This window comes from Chelonia mydas, chromosome 11 (assembly GCF_015237465.2).
Source record: "Chelonia mydas isolate rCheMyd1 chromosome 11, rCheMyd1.pri.v2, whole genome shotgun sequence".
Lineage (NCBI taxonomy): Eukaryota > Metazoa > Chordata > Testudines > Cheloniidae > Chelonia > Chelonia mydas.
In genome coordinates this window covers 67,222,265-67,244,482 of record NC_051251.2, presented here as the reverse complement: position 1 = coordinate 67,244,482, position 22,218 = coordinate 67,222,265, and the positions used below count along the sequence as shown (strand labels likewise).

The window sequence follows — 22,218 nt, the reverse complement described above, 5'->3', positions numbered from 1 at the left end:
AATTGAGGAGATACAGGCTAGGTATTAGAAAAAACTTTTTTTTTTTGATTTATAATTTTTTATTAATTTTTCCAAATACAACAAATATACCAAAATACCAGCTTCATCCTAATACACAAAGTAAGTAAAGAGGGGTAGATTAAAGGGAGGGGAAGCAACATGTCTATCTTCAGGGTCTGCATTCATCATAGACCTCTAAAAAGTCAGCCCAAATAATTTTGGGCATGCCAGAAGCTGGGAATGGGCAACAGGAGATGGATCTCTTGATGAGTACCTGTTCTGTTCATTGCCTCTGGGGCACCTGGCATTGGCCACTTTCAGAGGACAGGATACTGAGCTAGATGAACCATTGGTCTGACCCAGTATGGCTGTTCTTGTGCCTCTTCTGCGGAATGCCGGTTGTTAGGAAAAACTTTCTAACTATAAGGATAGTTATACACTGGAATGGGTTACATAAGGGGGCTGTGGAATTCTGGAGGTTTTAAAGAAAAGATTAGACAAATATCTGGTCTAGGTATACTTAAGGTATGTCTACACTGGAACGCTCCCGTGGCAGCGCTTTGAAGTGCAAGTGTGGTCGTGCGCGGGTGCTGGGAGAGAGCTCTCCGAGCGCTCCTCGTAATCCACCTCCACGAGGGGATTACGCTCTCAGCCTGTCTACACTAGCGCTTTAAAGCGCTCAGACTTGCTGCGCTCAGGGGGGTGTTTTTTCACACCCCTGAGCCGGCAAGTTAGAGCTCTATAAAATGTAAGTGTAGACAAGCCCTTAATCTTACCTCAGTGCAAAGGGCTGCACTAGATGATGTAGGATTAAGTATAAACTCAATTCCAGCCCTGCATTTCTATGATTTTATGTCCCTTCCAAAGGAGAGCACTGAACATTATTTGCTTGGTCCTGTATTATATACGTAGTAATATTTCATTCCTGACAAAGAAAACTCTGATGGACCAAATAGAGAAGAATATCTGGTACAAGCATTTGTCTCCATTTTTTACGTATTCTGTGCAATTATCCATTAGTTTACATGGCAATTCCTATGCCTTGTTCCTTTTCTTCATTTGCAATTTTCAGATAAGTTTTATTATTGATTTGTGTGTCTAAGAAGCTATTTATTAAATGATGAAAACATCAGACTTGCAAATATGAACAGCTGGAAGTTTCCTATGCCAGTTACAGTTGTACATGTAAGCTATTTGTGTTTTGCTGCTGGGGTAAGGAATGAGGAAGGATGATTCAGTGGTTAGTGCACTCCCCTGTGAATTGGGAGACCTGGGTTCAGTTCTGTGCTGTGGCATGGCCTTCCTCTGTGACCTTGGGCAAGTTACATCGGCCCAAATCCTGATTTGAACAGAAGTTAGGTGCCTAAATACTTTTGAGGACCTTGGTCTTAGTCACACTGTGCCTCAATTCTCTGACTGTAAAATGGGGCTAATAGCACTTCCCTACCTCACAAGAGCACTGTGAGGATAAATACGTTAAAGATTGTGAGGTGAGCAGATAGCACAGAAGGAGGGGGGGCAGCATATAAGTATTTAAAACAGGTAAAAGGCTCACTCCCTCTCACACACAGGCAGGCGTCTGTGAGAGAGAGGTGTGATGTAGTGACCTGATCTAGGAATGCCTGAGTTCTAATCCCAGCTCTGGCCTTGGGTAAATCATTTAACCTCCCAGCTCCAATTCTCTCCATCTGTAAATGGGAACAGTAATATTTACGTACCTCACAGAGGTGTTGGGGGGCTGATTCATAACTGTGAAGTGTTTTAACAATGACAAGTGCTAAGTGGGGTTCTCTTTATTATGCACAGACCAAGTCCTGGTTAGATCAAAAAAAGTGACCGGTTTGCCACTGCTGCTCAAGAGGACAACAGCCGTTTTCATTAAGAGGTTCCACCACACCCGACGGAACTTGAAAGGCTTTTTTACTCAGGGCATCCTACCCGTTATCTTTGTGACAGTAGCCATGGGCCTCAGCACATTGAGAACTGAGGTGGCTGAATACCCAGAACTCCACCTTTCTCCCTCCCTGTATGGTTTCTCAGGGCAGGCAGATTTCTTTGGGTAAATCTCTCTTTTTTCATTATTATTAAACCTGTTTTACTGATTGTTTATAAAATGGCAGATTGTGCTGTCAGGAGAGTGACTAAGCAAATCCAGTGGAAAAGTGTTACAAAGAAAACCATGTAATAATAAAGTCATATTCCTAGCTGGTCTGCCTGGGAGAACAGTTTTGCTAAACCCAGCAAACTGAAAGCTTAAAAAAATAGCTTGAATAACTTAAAATCTCTCCCTAGGAATTAATTCGGAAGTATGTGCTCCAAGGTTTTAAAGGTATTTGTCATTGAAATCCACTGCTGACAGCAGCCATCTTGCCCAAAGGGATATATTTCGCTTCCTTTTTGTAATAAGAAGAGGGGGTGTACCTATTCCCAAACCTTGGGCCTTCAGCTCCAGGCTACAAGATTATAGGTCTGGGACTGAATTCTAGCTCCCAACTCATGTTTTGGGCCCGTCTGCCTCTCTCTTCCCATCTTCATAAAAAAGCAGAGGCTCCATTATCTAGGCCTCACTTAACCAAACCTCTCAGTTACCCAAAGGTTAGTCATGTCTCCTCTCCCACCCCACCCCTGAGGTTTGATTTCAGTACGTAAGCCCTTCCCTATTGAAGCCTGGGGGTCTTCCTAACCATAAAGACTTAATTATGCTTAAAACCAGCCCTTGACTTCTCCAAAACCTCACCCAAATTAATGTAATGTGCAGCTTTCTAATTCAATAATGAAGTTTCCTGTCTGTCTCCAGTAGACCTGGTCCTTCAGTTAGGAATACCAAATTCAGCTCACGCCTTCTCCCCGCTGCTTTGTTGCTCTTAGAGTTCTTACCTTAGCACTGCTCATGTCCTCTTCTTCTCGCCAACTGCTATCTGGGTGGGGTGGGGAGGCAGAGCTACCTGCCTCAGTGAGTGAGCAAAACTCATGTCCTCCATTCCCAGCATGACCTATTCCTGCTAACAGGGTGGGTGGTTTAAGGCAAACACTGCCAAATGGATGGATTTGGAGGGAGGCTCTTCTTTGAGTGGACTAGAGTTTTTTGGCTTCACAGAAGACGGGGGGAATTGATGGAGGTGAGAATGTTGACATGTACCTGTTCTAACTACATTACCTGAAATCACAGTAGATGGCTCTCATTTGGAACGAAATTCAGAACTGCCATAATCGTATACGCCATAGCTACCCCCCTCCACCCCCCAGGCCTGAATTCAGCAAAACACTGAGGCATGTATATAACTTTAAGCATACGAGCAGTCCTGTGGAAGCCAGTGAAACTACTCTTATCCTTCAAGTTACACATGTGCTTAAGTACTTTGCAGCACCAGGGCCTAAAATAATTTATTTCCAATCCTTATGTCATGCAGTGGATGGGTTTTTACTACTGGGTCCGTACTGAAAGTATCTTGAACACTTCTCTCTTTCTTTGTTAAATCTTAGGAACTTTAATGAGACCACAGATGCTTTAGTTGCGTCGATGCTTTCTTTCCCTGGAACAGATAACACATGCTTGAATGAAAGCAATTCGTAAGTAGTTCTTCATCTCTTTCTTTTTAAATTCCTAATCTGCAAAAAGGAAATGACATAAAATTAATAGCTGTCGGGTATTAATAACATCCTTTGATCAGCTGCAAAGTTTTCATACCCTGGAGTCACATCAAAAAAGGCTTCGTCTCTTGCCAGAGTTCCCAAAGATAGACTCACCTCTTGAAGCAATCTGATTTTAAAACTCCTTAAATTTACAAAGAAAATCAAACTTGTCTAAACTCGGAGGACTAGATTGTGCAGCCCACACACGCTATGGTGAGCGCTTACATGAGTAGTCCACTGACTTCACTGAATTTACTCACATGAGTAAGTTCTCATCATAGCTGGAAAGGGTTACCCTGTAGTAAATATAGACCAGAATGAACATCTCAGGTACTACTCAACATGAGGAAGCCTATCACAGTCTAGCCCTGGAGGCCGGGTAAACATCCAAGCTTGAAGGGTCTCGTATCTTTTGGCTGAGTGGGCAGAGGGTGAGGTTACCTGGGATTTTACTGCTAAATCTTCAGGGGGTCGGTGCAGTAACTGCTGAGAATTCCTGAGTGACTTCGTACATTGTGTGCCGTGCAGAGAAATATTTGGGCTGCCTAGACACAATTTGTCAGCCATCAGAGGACTATCCAATTAATGCAACACCCCTGAGAGGGGGGGTTATGTTTCTTTTGTAAGATAATTTTGTCCTCTTCATGTTAGCTTCTTAGGCTGCTTTCTACGGGATTTGAAGCAGCCTCACCAGGCTCTTTCTTAGAAGTCTCACAGCGCAATCACTAGAAACAGATCTAGCAAGAACCACTAAGGAACAAGGCCAAGCACCTCATCAGCAGAGCTGAGCAACCTGAGCCCCCAGTGAAGTCAGCAGGAGCTGAAGGATGCTCAGCACTTCCCGAGAAGCACCATGAGAAACATCAGTCTCTGCAATGTGTTACCTGTGCTCTGTCATCTTCAGTCCATTCACTAGAACTCTGCCATCGTGCAATTACATGTCACCTGCTTGCCAGTCTACAGAAAACCTCAGGGTAACGTGTGCTCATTTTCAGGGTGTGTTTGAACGACAGCATGCTTGGCGAGTGGGTATTCCATGGAAACCAGAGTACTAGATATTCTGCATGCAACTGCACAGCCAGCAGCCAGGTAAAGCTAAACCTTAATGGGGGAGAGTAAATTTAAAACACTCAAGAGGTACCTAGTGTGCTGGAGAAACTATCCTGTGGGACGGCTCACAGGCCTGGCATTGTGACTGGGGACTCATTACCGCCAGGTCGCTGCTTCAGATTCATCCTAGCTTGTGTTACAGTCAGTAGCCCCTAGAGGCCCTAACTGGGATCAGAGTCTCCTTGTGCTAGGCATGATGCACAAACGTAGTGAGAGGCTGTCCCAGTGAGCTTTCTGCCCAAGGCCCTGCTCCGGCAAACATTTATGTGTGTGTTTAGCTCTCCTACCTCAAGTAGCCTCAATGATTTCAATGTGTTTGCAGGAACGGGACCTAAATGGACAAAGGGTGGAGGAGAAATAGGTCTGACAAAGTGATATGATCCCTTCTGGCTTTAAACTCCACAAATCGGAGGCACAGGGATGTGCTTAGCTGAATAGGGGTGGACTTAAGCCTGTGCTTAAACTAAGGCACATGTGTAAGAGTTTTGCTGAATTGGGACACTAATCAGAATGTATGGCCCAACACTACAGAGCACCGGACTCCTGTCTTTGTGAAGAATTGACCCTTGGGGACGGGGGGTGGAGGATGTAAATTTTGCCTTGTGATGTTTTTAATTAAAGGAACAATTTTTAAAACTTGTTTTCAGACTTGTCCAAAGATTGACTTCTCCCCACCTCACAAAAGAACTTTTTCCTCTCGGATGATTTATAATCTTACTGGGCATGATGTGGAAACGTACCTTCTAGCAACTGCCAAAGATTTCCTCCAGAAAAGGTTGAACATACCACGATTTCTTCTCTTTCTCTTTGTCCTGTGTCTCACTGGCCAGTGGCTTCTTACGTGTTTGATTCTCCTTTAGGAAAGCAGCCTTTTTATATTCATTTCTCACATGGCTTATTGCAATAGGCCCAAGACGGTTACTTTAAAGTGTGGTGGGACTCCATGTTGGTTGCACTGAGCACTCTGCTAAGTTATATCGTACAGCGTATGCGTAACTACTGAAAGGTGCAGCTGTAATGGGCAAACGCCCCCCCCCCCCTTTACTCTGATAGATTTTGAAGAAAAGCCTTTGTCCAATCTAGAAACTTAAGGAAAGAAATCTGGCAGAGTACCCAGTTAAGCAAGCCTTGTACAGAGATTGTTGAATCAGAGTTTGGGTGCACACAGTATCTAAGTGGGTGTTTCATTTTAAAATGCGTGCTTCAGTCCACTGAAGTTAAGATTAAGTACATGCTTAAACCGGCTAAACCAGGGCCTTATGCTAGCCGGCGCTGTATAGCACAAGCTGGGTTTGTGTGTGGAAAGTGCTAAGGTGCAAAAATAAATGTACAGTTAAATTAGTCAAGGGAAAACCTACTCTCCATACTGACTGAAAGGGAACTGTTCATCTTCCATGCAAATCTTCCACAAATGTGGAAGTGTACCACTAAAGAGGGTAGAAAGATAGCTTGACTCCGCAGGAACCAAAATGCATTTCAGAATCGTGTCCGTCGACACAGATCAGGACTTAGCTGAATTGTTATCTGTTTACTTGCTTTTCAAAAGTAAAGGCTCCTGCAGCGGTGTTAACTGGGCCACACTACAAACACTGGCCCAAATCCTGTTCTCACCTGCACCTGTGTGAATCCAGGGTGACACCTGTGATGATCGTTAGTTGTATAGTGCCTGGAGGCCCCACGAGAAATTGACGCACCTCCAGTGACTTCAGCGGAACTAATGCTGCGTCACACCTGCCGAGGATCTAGCCCGGCCTCTTTCCAATGACAATAATGCATTTTGCTGTATTGTTTACCCTGCAGATATGGCGGCTGGAGCTTTGGGTTGCCTTTGACTACTGACCTCAAGTTTGATATACGCCCAGTGCCTGCAAACAGAACACTAACTAAGGTAATGAATGCCTCCTGCTGCAATGCAGCTGTAAAGTCAGTGCCGAGTGGACAGGTGCCTGAAACGTCCATGGCTAAATGAAGGTGAAGCAAGATTAATGTCCTGGTGTGTTTTAGGGGCGTTACTGAGTAAGCACAGAACTCCTCTAGATTACCATTAACACAAAGGAAATACATAGAGAATTAAGGAGGGAAAAAGAAATTGAAGGAACTGGATTCATCTCCACTGGTGAAGGGAGGGACACTGTACCTCTCAGCTGCCCCTAACTCTGTTACTCTTGCTGCATCCAGGACCTGCACCACCCAGAGTCCAGCTCTTCACTTTCACAAGCTCTCACTCTCCCCAGCCGCTGCTGCTTTGCTCCAGTAATGGCTCACCTAGCCTGGCCTCGCCAGGACTCCTGTCCTCTCCTCCCACCTCAACCCCATTCCCTCACTCTGCATCTTCTCTGCCAGGGGAGCAGCACAGAAGGTGCACCCAAGGGGATCCAGAATGACAGCAAGAGAGCCCTCTAGAGGGGTCTTTCAGTGCTGCTCAAGCCATTATATCCTGCCATCTAGCAGTGCCGGTCAGGCATAGGGATTCAATTCTAGACTGCTCACGCACCATCTGTTCTGAGGGTGAGCTGGGGTTTCTCCTCCCAGTAACAGAAGCAGTCCCTGGGCTTTGCCCAGTGTACACACTTCTCCCCTCAGCTCTACCCTGGTCATCAATCAAACTCCTACGCAGTCTTTCCACGCCTCATATTAAAAAGCCTTGTTTGGCCTTCACTTGAACTGCCCTGGACAGTTTGCCTCTACTGTGCTAGAGATCTGGCATTACAAATGCAACTGTGTTCGTTCTTTTAAATCAAGCATTGCTACAGATGACAAATGCCCTGCCTCCTAGAATACTACCCAACAGAGTGCCAGATACGCATCAGGGAGTTCATGTGAATAGACCCATAGACTCCTCGCTGGGTGAGTAACTGCTCACCAGTGTGAGTAAAGGGGGCACAATCTGGGCGGTAGTGCAGAGTCATTTGTACTTAGTCATGGGGCTGCTTGTTTTTCAATGTAGCAAGATAGAGAAGGCCAACTGAATATTGGGCTATTTCAGAAAATACAGTAATCTTTTCTGGTTTGCATGCAGGTGGTCAATCCATCCCGAAATCGGCAGCTTGCCTGGGCCAAAGAACTAAAAAATATCTGTTTCCTTCCCTTATTTTGCTTGTCCCTGTCTTCTCTTTTCTCCATCTTCCCTCTCTTAGTCATTACGGGTGTTACTAGTTGTATTCTTTCCTACCTACTGATGAGTGGCAAAGCCATGCTAACAACACCATCTGCCCTTTGAGGGAGCGGGATGGACCCTCACTGCAGCCGGCTTGTTTCTTTAGTGCACTCAGATTTACCCATTGCACTTTCTCATCTCTTCAGAAACGTTGTAACAAGTATAAATTGGCATAAAAAAATCCATGGTTGGACTCTGAAATAAAAGAGGCACAGTATGAAAACTGTCAAGATCTGGTAAATTCATGTACATCCTTATAGCCACGACAGTGTTCCTTCAAGCACAGGTCTGCTCTGAGATGTGGCTTCATACAAAATGGAATTGTGCTGTTACATAGTTTATTGTCTCAGTAACTTTCAGAGCAAACCTGCTCTGCTTGCAGGTAAAAAGATGCTTTTATCTAACCGCCAGCCCATCAGCCTGAGCTGGCAATCTGAGAGTTAGTGCTGTTTGTTGTTATTCGTCTTGCGGTAACACTTCGAGACCCCGGTCAGGTATTGCAATCTCATTGGCCTGGGCAAAGACTCCCAAAGAGTTTACAATCTAAGTGTAAGATGAGACAACCCAGGCTGGGTCATTCAACATCCCCAGAACCCCCAATTCAGCTGTAGATCAAGTGCAGTTGAGATGTGCACTGATTTTACTGCCCATCAACGGGATGTCTGGGCACCTTCCATGTAAAATCAAGAGCAAAGTCCTTAGTGGACTTCACGGAGTCTCTGGCATGTCTCATTTTCAGGGTGAAAACTCTGCTAGGGATAAAGGTGGTGGGTTTTTTATGTTTGGCTGGTTTTTTGTAGGGTTTTAGGAGTAGAAAGGGGCACCATCTCTAGGTAAAGTCTCTGCAGCTGGAATGTTGGCAGCCATCCTGCACCGAGCCCTCCATAGATGGACACCTGAAGTTGTTGTGGGTCTGTACAGAGCTCACTTCGGGATCTGGGCCCTTGTTAACAGTTCTGGTGATAGTGCACAAGCCAGCTCCCTTTTCCCATAGCAGCATTGGCTCTGCAGGGCTAGTGGGAGTAAAAAACATACATGTGTCGCTAACGTAAGCCGATAGAACGTGTAATACACAAAGTGTGTATTCCATATTCTGTTCTCCCTTCAGTTCCTCTGGATTTATACCAGTGTAAGTGAGAGCAGAATTTATCCCAGGGGGCACAGCTGTTAAATAACAAAGTGCTGTTTTCACAATGTTTTCTACCCTGGAACAATTAGGTGCCCAGTAGGCACTTCACTTCAATAGGCCTTTTTGAAAATACCAGCCACTGACATTGCTGAAAAGCAAAAGCACCTATTGTGGAAAAGCAAAGTGTCAGTACACGTAATGCCCCAGGCACCATTAACATAAACCATTAGCAACGGGCGCGTCTTTCTTATCTTTCTGAAGTCAACTGAACTAGGTCTTATAGAAGTCGATGGGACTAGTCACAGACTTCGGCACAGTGTAGGATCCGGGCTAATGCACTCAGAATCTTGCACGATTGGGTCGCTGGCCCTTAATTTGTAGATGGCCCAGCTTTAGCAAATGTTTTTACTGCTACTGTTTTTAAGTATGAGTTACGGATGCATTCATTTGTGCAAATGGAAGAAACCAATGTTCTTGGTCATGATTTTCTGCCTGTTGTTTTTGTTTCCCAATGGGGTCCAGGTGTGGTATAATCCAGAGGGGTATCACAGCCTTCCAGCTTACCTCAACAGCCTCAACAACTTCATTCTTCGAGCCAACATGCCGAAAAACGAGTCTTCCAAGTACGGTGGGTGCTAACCAATCCTTGACACAGCTCATGCTGCTCCTTGTGAAGGGGACCCAGTTCTCTGCTTGCAGACAGAAGACAATAGTGGGTGGGCCAGATTCACTCCTGGTGTAAAATGAGCTGTGCCCATTTAAACTAGAAGGAAATTTATCTCCTGGATGAAATCCTGGCCCCACTAAAGTCAGTGGTGAAACATCCATTGACTTCAATGGGGCCATGTCTGCTAATGTTGATTCAATTCACTCTCCTTTAAAGGGTGTCAATATTTCACATGTCTGCTTCTAGAAACAGGGGAGGGGACAAGGTAAAACCTTTAAAATAGGCTTTCCTTCTCCCACAAGCAACAAGGGCTTCTGCCTAGTATTGACTTCCACCTCAGCGTCGAGATAGCTGACTGTAAAGATGTGACATTTCTATGCAAAGAAAGGCTACTTTAGGTTGCTTCCAGTGGGGTGTTAGATTTAATGTTTTTCTCCCTCTGAGCTGTTCATTGTTGGACTTGTGGTAATTAAAGCATTTTATTTTACAGGTGTATACGTTGTGGGGAGGGATACAAACATATTCTCACACACCCCTGAAGTCATTTGGTACACACCAAATGCAGGGTGGTGAAGTGGAGCGTAAAGGTTTATCAACATTCATTTGGAATGACCTGCTTAGCTTTGCCTCACTGATGCCATGCAGTCTCCCAAATTCATGCTGATAAACCTTCATACTCTACTGCACTATTTGTTCCATCCGCATTACATGTGTAATTCAGGCATACTGGTTTGTGCGGGTGTGTGTTTGCCTGTGGCCAGGTCTACACTACAGATTTCTACTAGCATACTCTGTATAGCTCTCATAGTCAACAAAGAGGTGTTTTTACCAGTGTATAGCTTGTTCCACTCATGGGGCGGGGCATTACTACTTTGGTCAAAGTGCCGATTTGTCAAGATAGCTATATCCACAGTAGGAGCACTTTGCCAGTATAGCGTAACCGTATTGCTATTCCAGTAAAACATGCCTTGTGTCGATACCGCCGGTTATCTATAGAGTGAGAGAGAAGAAAGCCTTATATTCGATTATGGGGCCTGACAAGAGTTCAGAACTCACCTATCAAGTGACTTGCTTCAGCAAACACCAGCCATTCTGCCATATTCTAGTCTCTCCTGGCCTCTCTCATGTCAGACGGCTTGAGTTCCTGCTAAAGGATCACACTCAGGGGAAACTGGCTGGAAAGTCATTTGGCTTGTCAACATAAAGCTCTTTATTGACGGATGAATTAAAAGGTAAATCCAACAGAGAAGGAAGGCCTATTTGAAGCTCTAGACCTCCTTGACAATAATTAAAAACATGATTACTATTATAACGATCTATTATGTGTATTAGCACAGCGCATAGGAGCCAGAGACTAGGGCTCCATTGTGCTAGGTGCTGTACAAACGCAGCACAAAAAGATGGCCTCGTCCCCAAGGGGCTTACAATCTAATATAATCCTAAGCAGAAAGGCAAAACATCTGCACAGATTTCTTTCCCCATCACCACATAATAATCACCAGCCAGTGTTCATGTGGCAAACTCCCTCAGCACTCATCTTCTCGCGAAGCAAAACCAACTCCCCGGCCCCACAGCCACCTCCACCATACCTGAAACACCCGCCCTCTCAGGTCAGCAGGGCCCAGCTATTTCACACTCAGTGTGGGAGCAAATCCCCAAGTGGGAAGGGGCCAGCTGGCAGCCCTCTTTTTAAAATACAAATGGGCTCCAGCTCCTCTCTGCTGCCGCAGTATGGCACAGAGCCAAAGGCCATCTCCCCAGCAGGAATGTCCCTGACCAATTTAGTTGTCAAGGGGTGAATCCTGGCCGTGGAGAGGAGTGTGGTGGTGCGCTGGGGAAGATTCCCCTACCCAGTCATCAGTGAGCTACTCAAGCTGAGCTGAGTATTCCACCAGCAGTGCCTTCTCATCAAGCCTTATCCAAAATAGAGTGGCCCGTGCCATGAGTGGGAATGGGCAGACACAGTCAGAGGGTCCCCCACAAACGTACCTTTCAACATGCCAAGGCCCCAGCATGGGACACGGGGTGAGACCCCAAATGAGGGACGCAAAACTTATTTGAGAAGGAAACCCAAAGTGCTGCAGGATTTTTCCCTTTAACATGAACAAAAACCTGCCACCCCAGCGTCACCATGCTTTATTTCTGGTTTAAATAATTTTCAACACAAAAAGGAAGGGCATGCCGCATATATGTGGAAAACAGGTAACTTGGGGATTAAAATGAGTGACATCCTTCAAAATGAAGGACAGTTGAAGCATATTTCCCAAACCGCTCTTCTGCTCGGAGAGCCGTTTTTTCCTAATCCGTCCCCAAGCTTTCTGGAGATGGCCTTTTATGTTTGTTAGAACAGGTGAAACCTCGGAATGCGTGTTCCAGGGGAAATTCTAACATTTTAACATTTCATTCTGGATTATAATGAAACAAACAAAAAAAAATTTCCTGTGAGATGAACTTTTCCAACACAATTTTTGAAAAAAAAAAATTAAATCAGGTCAATTGAAATACTTTGTTCTGATTTTGACTTTTTTATTTTAAATTATGTTAAAATTTATCATACGAAATAAACTTTCAAACAAAAAGTCGCTTTGAAACGAAAAAAATCGAAACCTTCCCTTCTGGTAAGTTTGACCTTTGTTTCAGACTTTTTCTCCCTGAAACAAAATTTCAACGAGGTTGACACATTCCCATGGAAAGTTTCAAGTTTGACAAAATGGCATTTTCTGATGGAAATATGTTCTGCTGGAATATTTTTGAACAGCTCTAAAGTTTGCACTGCATCTAGCAAGTTCTGGGTGTCCTTGGAAACAAATGAATGATAACAAATGACCAGATTGATAATTCCCAGGTCCCCCTAAGGAACCTGTACTCAGTACAGGGAAAATAAATGAATTGATGAGTAAAGCTTAACAGGACTTGTATAAACTGGTCTGAAATACAACTGAAGAGACCCTTCTCTGCAGTAGTTTGCTGGCAGCGGAAAGCCATTTGTTGCTGTGACAAATAAATGACAGTTTAAGAACCATTGAAATGGCCAGATAAAAGCACAGTCATTTCAACAATTTGAAAGAGGTGCCAATCCTGCTTTTGAGGTTTGACTTAAACTTCATATGTTTAAAAAAAGAAACACATAAAAGGAGCTTTTTGCCCTGTCACCAAGCAAATCATAATAGCTTTCGACTTAGGTATACTGGGCTTCCTTTTCTCCACGCCCCCCGCCCAAAAAGAAGTATTGAAATGGAAATTTTGACTTCAAGCTAAGCCGCAGTGAAGGAAAAATGGCTTTATTCTGCTGCATTAACAGATTAGTCAGACTGGATCACCTTTTTTTTTTTTACAGAAGGAAAATATTTTCTAGTTGTTTTTACATCGTTATTAGCAACTGGAGACTTACATTGAATCCCTCAAGAAAAATATTGCTCTCGAATGACACTGCTTTTGTTTTCCTTAAAATGAACTGCAGACCAAATCGCACCATTCCATGTGCTTCAATGATACAGACTGAATAGAGCACATAAAACGGAGGCCAGCATCTTTATACAGCATTATAAATTTAGGCACTGAATTGGAAGGCGGCTGATTTTCAGGGGCATGGAGTACTCTCAGCTCCTTTTGAATTTAACGACACACTCTGAGAATCAGGCCACTTCAGTGCCTAAATATGGATTTAGTTGCATAATTTTAGGCACTTAAAGTTTGAAAATATTACCTTAGCCTCTTCCAGGTCAAAAAAGTCATGGAAGCTGGTCCCCTCTTCCATAGAACTTCACTGGAAATTGGAACTGATCCACTGGGGTTCAGTGGAGTCCCTTTTTTTATTGTATTATGCTGCAGAAGTCTATAGAAAAGAAGCCGTAACGAGACCAATCAAAATCCATCCCCACAAAATAGTATTTGCCAGGGGCTGATGCCACAGATGGCTCATCAACGGCACAGCTCCCATCCTAGAGCAGGGAGGCTGTAGAATGTATAAAGCAACATTCTGCAGCTATGTTAAGTCCTCTTCGCCTTGGGAACCGAGAGCAGCTTCCACCACTGCACGGCCTAAGAAGCTCATTATTTCCATGGAAAGAATGGCCTGTGAGGGCCAGCAATTCCCCGCCTGCATGGCCATTGACACCAGTACAACGTGAGTGTTAAATGCTGCCAGATAGGATGGAAATGTTTTGCACCAGCTTTGCTCTTACTGTGCACAGGCGTAAATGACAACTCGGGGTGCAAAGCAGTGGAGAATCAGGCCTGGAGTCTTATTAATACTGGATCAGGCCTCTGAAGACATTGCTGTGGCAATCACAAGTGTTTCATCAAGCTGATTCTTTTGTGGATTTTGTACAAATATGTTCACTCAAAATCAGTAATCATGAAAACAAGTAATTGTACATGTTATGGAGAAAGAGAAAGGAGAACTCTTGATAATTTTTCTCCTTCATACGAATTAAAAAAAAAAGTGACTACCTCTGCCATGAATCTGAGCATGATTTGGCCAAAGAAATAACCTTTGCACGAACTCTACAGCTCTTATAAAAACATGTCAATTAACTTTTCATTCCCAGCATCAGTGTTTCTAATCTATTCACGGGGCTCCCCCTAGTGGCTAATTTAGCACGTGACAAATGTTTTTCTCCTAGAGGAACTCGACATTCTTCTCTCAAAACAGGCTATTAACACGTAGGCTTTTCCATATGGAGAATATAGATCTGCAATAATACAGGGCCTATTCTGATTGATCCCAAAGCACCTTTACAGCACTCTGCTAGTATAAAAGGAGTCTTAGTATAAGTGAAAATAATGGCCATAGACTTTGGTAAGGTTGTGGGTTCTAATCCATTTATGATTGTCCTTGCACTGCTGGAATATTTTTTTATCTCAGTGCAGTAGATAAATAGATTCTCATTGCTTCTAAACAGAGCAAAAGCCCTTCATATGTGATATAACCCATACTGAGGGCTAGATGCTGGCTTTGGAAGGGAAGTGTTTAAACCAAACATTTTGGCAGATCTCTGCATGCCATATAATGGTAAGAGAATTCCTGCCACCCACTGCCATTTGATTCTCACAGACCTGATTTTGTGAATCTGATTGGGAAAGACCTGAGTTTCTCACAGGGCTAAAACCAACAGTCAGACCAATATCTGGAGGCTGGCTGTTTCTTTTGGTCCAGGTGCTTCTTTCTCACTTCACATGACAGAACTGTTCGGTTTAAACTTTCTCATCAGAAAATATACTGATTGCCTTCCTAACTGCAAACAGTGTTATCTGAAGCTTATTCCAGTGTCTGCTGAAAGGCTGGAGACCCAGTGGAGAATGTGAAAGATGATTCCACACTGGGTTATCCAAGATAATACTTATCAGATATGGGGCAGCTCATCAAAAATGAGCAAAAGTAAGTCCTAGAATCACAAGAGCTGCCTATCACTCCAGTACATACTTAGTGATAGTGGTACTAATAGGGAGAGGGCTGTTCAAGTGGTCTAGTGAGCACCTGACTTGTAAAAGGTGAGTTAAAATCCTGACTCTGTATCAACTCCTGTGGTGGCTTTGGCGTGTCACTCGACCTCTCTGCCCTTATCTTCCCCTGCTTTGAAATGGGGATAATGCTGACTTACAGTGTACAGTACCACACTAGAGGGTACTGAGGCTTAGTTAATGGTGTCAAGGGTTTGCAGATAAAAAGGACCCTAGGCTTGATTGAGTGCTCTTGGAAATCACTGGGTCAGGCAACTCTCAGCTGAGGACTTCGAGTCTGAATGGGGCCACTGGAAACGGACATATTAAATAAGTCTTTGTACCAACATAGGATAGTATTCGTTCCAGGGACAAAGGGTGGGTGAGTGCTATCCACCTTCTACAGATGTGGAAACCGAGGCACACAGACATTAGGGCCAGGATTTTTAAAATGTGGCCTCTGCGTGCTTCAGCATTGGGCCACCCAACTTAAAGCACATGGGCCCCAATTCAGCAAGCTATTTAAGTACATGCCTAACTTTAAGTAGGTGAGTAGCCCTATTGAAGTCAAAGGGACGAGTTACACAGCTAAAGGCGTATGCTTGGGTTCCTTGCTGAATTCAGACCGCAGGACTTGATTTTTCAGGGCTGCTGAGCATCCACAGCTCCCACTGACTGCAGTTGTAGGCCACTGAACATTCCTGCAAATTAGGCCTTGCAAGAGCCGCTCAAAATAGTTGATGGCAATTGTGAATATTCTGCCCAAGATCACGCCATGAATCAGTGGCAGAGAGCAGAACCCCCCTCCGCCTCCGCCAGATTCCCTTCCATAACCAGTAGCCGGCATTACTTCCAGCCTCCACGCCTAATGAGGAACTTCATCATACATGTTACAAACTACTTCTCTTCTTTTTGTAGGTATTTCCATTGTGAGTCATCCCTATCCTGGTGGACAGAGTAAAGAACAAGTCATGTAAGCGGTTTAATTTGGCTGATACCTGCTGCTCTGATTCATTTAGTGGCAATAGGAGCAAAACAGCTGCCCGGAAATCACGAAACACCTAAATTGGTCAATAACTTTTTCTGAATGATCAAATTGCTCTTTTCACAAAAGCAAACTGTCTCCCCCATGTCTACAGCGCTACTGATTTCCCTTTGAGTTTCTTCCCAGCAGGCCTGATAAATGTGGGGACATTATAGAAACAGCATCAGTTTTGGAGCACGGCCACAGCAATGACAATAACGTATTTTTCTTTCTGCCTTTCCAAACAATCTGCTGTCATAGTCCCCCACCCTGCAAAGCCTTTCTGCCAGCCTTAGTGGGTACCACCCTGAGCGGTCTCTACAACCAGTAGGGAATGTTGGCAGGATCAGGCCCTTGATTTTTTTAAGCTATGAATATTGTCTTCTAAATCAGGGAGATCAAACATTGACTCTGTCTTTCTTCCCCTTTTCTCCTCAGGCTCAGTAGCTTGCTTGATATCCTAGTCTCAATGTCTGTCCTGATTGGCTACTCCATCACAACAGCCAGCTTTGTCCTTTATGTGGTGAAAGAACATCAAACCAAAGCTAAGCAACTGCAGCATATTTCAGGCATCGGTGTTACAAGCTATTGGGTGACTAACTTCATCTACGACCTGGTAAATTAACTTTTATGCACAGAGAACAGGATTCTAGAGTGAAAAATCCCCACTTCTGTTCGTTACCTAGACTTATTAATATCATCACTACCAAAAGAGCTAGGTCTTGTTCTCAAAAGCATTACCGATTATTAATTGTGAACCATAACACTGGGGTATGTATAAACCTCAGCAGATTTATAAGAGATCAACATGGCAAAGACCAAAACTTGGGTTAGTTTTTAACATGTAGATGCCAAATTGCCTTTGAAGTTAGATTGCAGAGGTGGAATTCTTGTTGTCATCCAGGATTTATACATCTGGGTAAGGCTCATGGACCTGATCCTGCAGCTCCTACTCCCAGGAGGAAGGGCTGCAGGATATGACCCATCTTCAGAACTCTGCTGCAGATGGCAGACACTCTTGGAACCTTCAGAATACAAGATCCTACATTTGTAAACATCTCTTGGTGGAGATTTGCGAGATTGGAAAAAGCCAACTGGTGGGTTAAGTAATATAATATATAAAGGTTTCCAAACTCCTGACATCAAAGAAAAGTTACCTTCTGTTACTGTTAGTCAGGTCAGGGATGATGTGCTGTATATATCTGGACTTATCTCCCTCAAAAGGGTCCCGCGCTTTTTTACATCTTTTGAAAATGTCCCTTTCAGGATTCCATAGTCCCCTTTGTCTTATGGTTTGTGAGCCATTATGGTGCTAAGAGGTCACATTTTCAAGGTTTTCTCCTCAACCACAAGGAGCTAGGAACTTACTTTAAAAAAAAAAAAGGTGAGATTCTCACCTGACTCCAGAAGCTGGGGTTTTAAGAAAACCAGCAAGCATTGCAAGGCTCACAACAAAAGCATGACGACTGACAGTGCTGAAGATAACCTCAGGGGGGTGGCAATGAAACAGAACCTTTTCACCCAGTAGATGATCCCCCAGCTCATCTGAGTTGATGTTTATCTGACAGCATGAATTTGCTTTCTCTTTTGTATTGTTCAGGATTTCCCCCCACAAGTTTGTTTGGCTCGCCATGTAACTGATTCTTATTTTGGTCATCAGGATGTGAGAATTCTGGCACCCATTGTAAACGTTATCCTTTTCATGCAGCTTCCGCTTCCCGCCCCCCATCTCCCTCCCACACCACACACACTAACTTGGACGGGTCCCTCAGTCAGGCTCACACAGCTTGTGGCAGAAACTGCTGCGGGCCGTGTCTACAGGGCGAGGGGTTTTTTTGGGTTTTGTTTAGCTACTGGCATGGCTACCCTGGTAGTTAGGGTGCTAGCCAGAGACTTTGGAAACCTGGCTTCAGTTCCCTCCTCTGCCACAGAGTGTGTGGCCTGGCGCAAGTTGTTTAGCCTCTCTGGATATGTCTACACGGCAGCTGGACAAATAGCATGGAGCCAGCATGCTAAAAATAGTAGTGTGGATGTTGCTGCTTAGGCTAACCATCCAAGCTCCAGGCTGGGAGGGCTTGAGCTTGGGTGGCCAGCCTGAGTGTCTGCTGGAGCAGCAATGTGCCTGCTCACAGCCATTTTTATCACATTATCTTGAGCCCTGTCTACCTCGCCTGGGAGGTTCCCACCCAGCTGCTGTGTAGTCATGCACTCTGTGCCTCAGTTTCCCCTCTGCACAATGGCAATAATAGCACGGCCTTGCCTCACAGGGGTATGGGAAGGGTACATTAATGACTGTGGGGCACTCAGGTACCATGGTGGGGGTGGGGGGGCGGCATATGAAGCACCCATGACCTGGCTCTTAGCATAGACACTCTTCGCAGCAAGAAAGGGAGGACTTGTGGCACCTTAGAGACTAACCAATTTATTTGAGCATAAGCTTTCGTGAGCTACAGCTCACTTCATCGGATGCATACTGTGGAAAGTGTAGAAGATCTTTTTATACACACAAAGCATGAAAAAATACCTCCCCCCACTCCACTCTCCTGCTGGTAATAGCTTATCTAAAGTGATCACTCTCTTTACAATGTGTATGATAATCAAGGTGGGCCATTTCCAGCACAAATCCAGGTTTTCTCCCCCCCCACACACACACACAAACCCACTCTCCTGTTGGTAATAGCTTATCTAAAGTGACCACTCTCCTTACAATGTGTATGATAATCAAGGTGGGCCATTTCCAGCACAAATTCAGGGTTTAACAAGAACGTCTGAGGGCGGGGGTGGGGGGATAGGAAAAAACAAGGGGAAATAGGTTACCTTGCATAATGACTTAGCCACTCCCAGTCTCTATTCAAGCCTAAGTTAATTGTATCCAATTTGCAAATGAATTCCAATTCAGCAGTCTCTCGCTGGAGTCTGGATTTGAAGTTTTTTTGTTGTAATATCGCAACTTTCATGTCTGTAATCGCGTGACCAGAGAGATTGAAGTGTTCTCCGACTGGTTTATAAATGTTATAATTCTTGACATCTGATTTGTGTCCATTTACTCTTTTACGTAGAGACTGTCCAGTTTGACCAATGTACATGGCAAAGGGGAATTGCTGGCACATCCACCAATGTGATATATGCCATCATGTGCCAGCAATGCCCCTCTGCCATGTACATTGGTCAAACTGGACAGTCTCTACGTAAAAGAATAAATGCCATGCTTTGTGTGTACAAAAAGATCTTCTACACTTTCCACAGTATGCATCCGATGAAGTGAGCTGTAGCTCATAAAAGCTTATGCTCAAATAAATTGGTTAGTCTCTAAGGTGCCACAAGTACTCCTTTTCTTTTTGCGAATACAGACTAACACGGCTGTTACTCTGAAACTCTTTGCAGCAGTGCAGCTTGAATTGTGCAGGTGCAGCTTACCTTGGCTTGCAAGCTGCATCAGTGCAAATTGTGCTGTGCTGATGTCAAAGTACCTATATTAGCAGTTTGCAGTGCGGCTAAATCCCAGGAGAGGCAAGGCTTTAAGATTTGATTAACTCCACATGACCCTCTGGGGGCAGGAGCCGTCTTTTGCTTCTGTGTTTGTACAGCACCTAGCACAAGGGGGTCCTGGCCCATGACGAGGGCTGCTGGGCACCACTGGAATAGGAATAATAACAACAGAGCCACATGTTCAGAACTAGACGCCTAAGCCTGCTCATGGAGTTGGGCAATGGAACAAGCAGCTCCTGGTTGTGAGTGCAAACGAGGGATTTGAACACACCATAAATGCGGCCAGGTTTGAAGAATTGACGCTGAGTCACTGATCATACACCTGTGACTGTGACTCTGGCCTACCTCTGCTTTCATGCTCCGGGCTCTCAAGTTGGTGCTGCAGATTTTTAAATGAGCCGATCGAAATAGCCCCGGCGTTCTAGCTGCAATCACTATTCAGCAGGCTGAAACTAATCCAGAGCTCTCAGCAACCGGATATTTCTCAGTGAACACCTACAAGCAAATTCTCTGAATCCCAAAGTCGGGGAAACCAGGAACCGCTTGAGGCATCTACTGTGTAGATCCCTGGCTTGACAGAGTATTGTAAACAGCATAAAGTGACTCTATAATAGGAAAGGCACGGGACATTTCTCATTCACATCTAGGCCTTTCATGCCCACACTTCCTAGGGTTCAAAACTGGGATGCTCCGGAGGGCCAAACAGAATTTAAAGTCTCCTCTCCCATCGATGGACAGCTTACTGCACCTCTAGAGCAAAATTGACACCTGGTGTCATTCCCTCCCCTGTACAAGCTGCATGTAGCTCTATTAGAGTATTAATTATTCTGACTACGATACACTCTTTAATATCATTTCACAGGTTCTTTTTATGGTCCCGGTTGCCCTCTCAATAGGAGTTATTTCAGCTTTCCAAATACCTGCTTTCTTCAATGATAATAACCTCTTGGCTGTATTTCTTTTGATGATGATGTTCGGGTAAGTGTGTGGCTCAGTTATTTGAATATGACTCCATGGTGGGGTGGAGGGGGATTTGCTTAGGGTTTGGAGTCCTGACCAAAGCTGTGCGACTCTCCCATCACCGCTACTGGGAATCCTCTCTCTTGGCAGAATAGGAGAGGCTGAACTGACACCGTAATATAGATAGCACTTGATAAACATTCACTAGTTAGCCTTCAGAAGGCTTGGGAGAGATGTGGCAAGAACTGTTATCCCCATTTTAGACAGGGGTGGACCAAAGGTGACAGCTTAAACTGTAGAGATTACACAGACCCAAGACACCTTGGTTGGGGTGGATGATGCATGGTTGTCCTTATTTCCTGTTTACACAGACTTTACCTGAATAGCAGCTCTAAATGTTCGTAACTAACACCAAAAACCGATATGCTCAAGGTCACAGAAACAGCCTGGATTGTAACTACAACTGATTGAAACTATTCAAATGTCAAAATATCAGTGACATTCCCAAATTTAAAAAAAATCAGGAAAATTTAGATAAATTTTGCCCCATTTTTCCCTCAACAAGCTTGTTTACATTTTTTTAATTTGAGCCAAAAAAATATCAGGACAAAATTCACAAAAAACTTTCTTCAACCAGCTCTCGCTGTAACTCAGCCGTTCCTGACTACCAGTCTGGTTCTCAGGAAGTATTTCTCTGCCAGAGTTAGGATTAAGCAGACAGGCATGGGGAGATAAGAACCTTGAATGGCTATGAGTCTTTCCTCAAAGTTTTCATTTTTAATTTGAATTGGGTCAGGACTACAAGGTCTTCAAGATCTTGACCTCGGCTAGTATGGTTGCACAGTTTTCATTTGCCATGAATACGTGTCATCAATGTTTCCCCCAAATTCCACCAGAAATCTTTGGGTTTTTTTCTCTCTTTCAAATTCCTGAGACACTGAAGTGCAAGTGCAGCCAAAATGTGGAAGGAAGGATGGTCTGGTGGTTAGGGCACTGACCAAGGCTATGGGAGGCCACAGTTCAAGTTCCTGGTCCACCATAGACTTCCTCTGTGACCTTGGGCGAGTCACCGTGCCTCATCTGTAAAATGGGAATAATAATTCTCCCCTGCCTCAGAGCAGCGTTGTGAGGTTAAAAGGTGGTGAAGAGATCTGCTGATGAAAGGCGCTATATGAGAAATAGGCATCATTACGACTATACCCTCCTGTGTATAGCGAGTGAGGCAGAAGTGCTTGAGCTGAATTATTTTGTTGCCAGTTTTCACCACTCTTTAAATTACTTTCATATTCTCTCTGCTGCCGGTGATCTACAGATATGCAACGTTTTCATGGATGTACTTGCTGGCTGGGATCTTCAAGGAAACAGGAATGGCCTTCATAGTTTATGTCAGCATCAACTTGTCCTTTAGCATTAATACCATCATTACTCATTCGGTTGTGTTTCTACTTTCCCAAGAAAAGGCTACTGATCAGGTAAGAGCTCACTAACACTTTGGGCTTGTCTACATGATGAATCAGTCTTCACTAAAGGAGTGTAAATTCTAGTGCACACTAGTATGTTGCACATTAACTGGCCTGGGTGGACCCTGCTGCTGGCATGCACTGAAA

General features: G+C 44.3%; 1 protein-coding gene across 1 annotated transcript in view; it reads left to right on the top strand.

Moving 5' to 3' along the window:
* ABCA12 (ATP binding cassette subfamily A member 12) overlaps positions 1-22,218 on the top strand; it is a 122,464-nt gene that overhangs the window by 83,694 nt on the left and 16,552 nt on the right. Inside the window, exons 34-43 of the mRNA XM_043525582.1 lie at positions 1,807-2,059; positions 3,484-3,570; positions 4,629-4,722; positions 5,391-5,518; positions 6,544-6,631; positions 9,552-9,657; positions 16,057-16,111; positions 16,601-16,778; positions 20,514-20,629; positions 21,924-22,083. Coding sequence (XP_043381517.1) covers positions 1,807-2,059; positions 3,484-3,570; positions 4,629-4,722; positions 5,391-5,518; positions 6,544-6,631; positions 9,552-9,657; positions 16,057-16,111; positions 16,601-16,778; positions 20,514-20,629; positions 21,924-22,083 — 1,265 coding nt within the window. The remainder of the gene's footprint in view (positions 1-1,806; positions 2,060-3,483; positions 3,571-4,628; positions 4,723-5,390; positions 5,519-6,543; positions 6,632-9,551; positions 9,658-16,056; positions 16,112-16,600; positions 16,779-20,513; positions 20,630-21,923; positions 22,084-22,218) is intronic.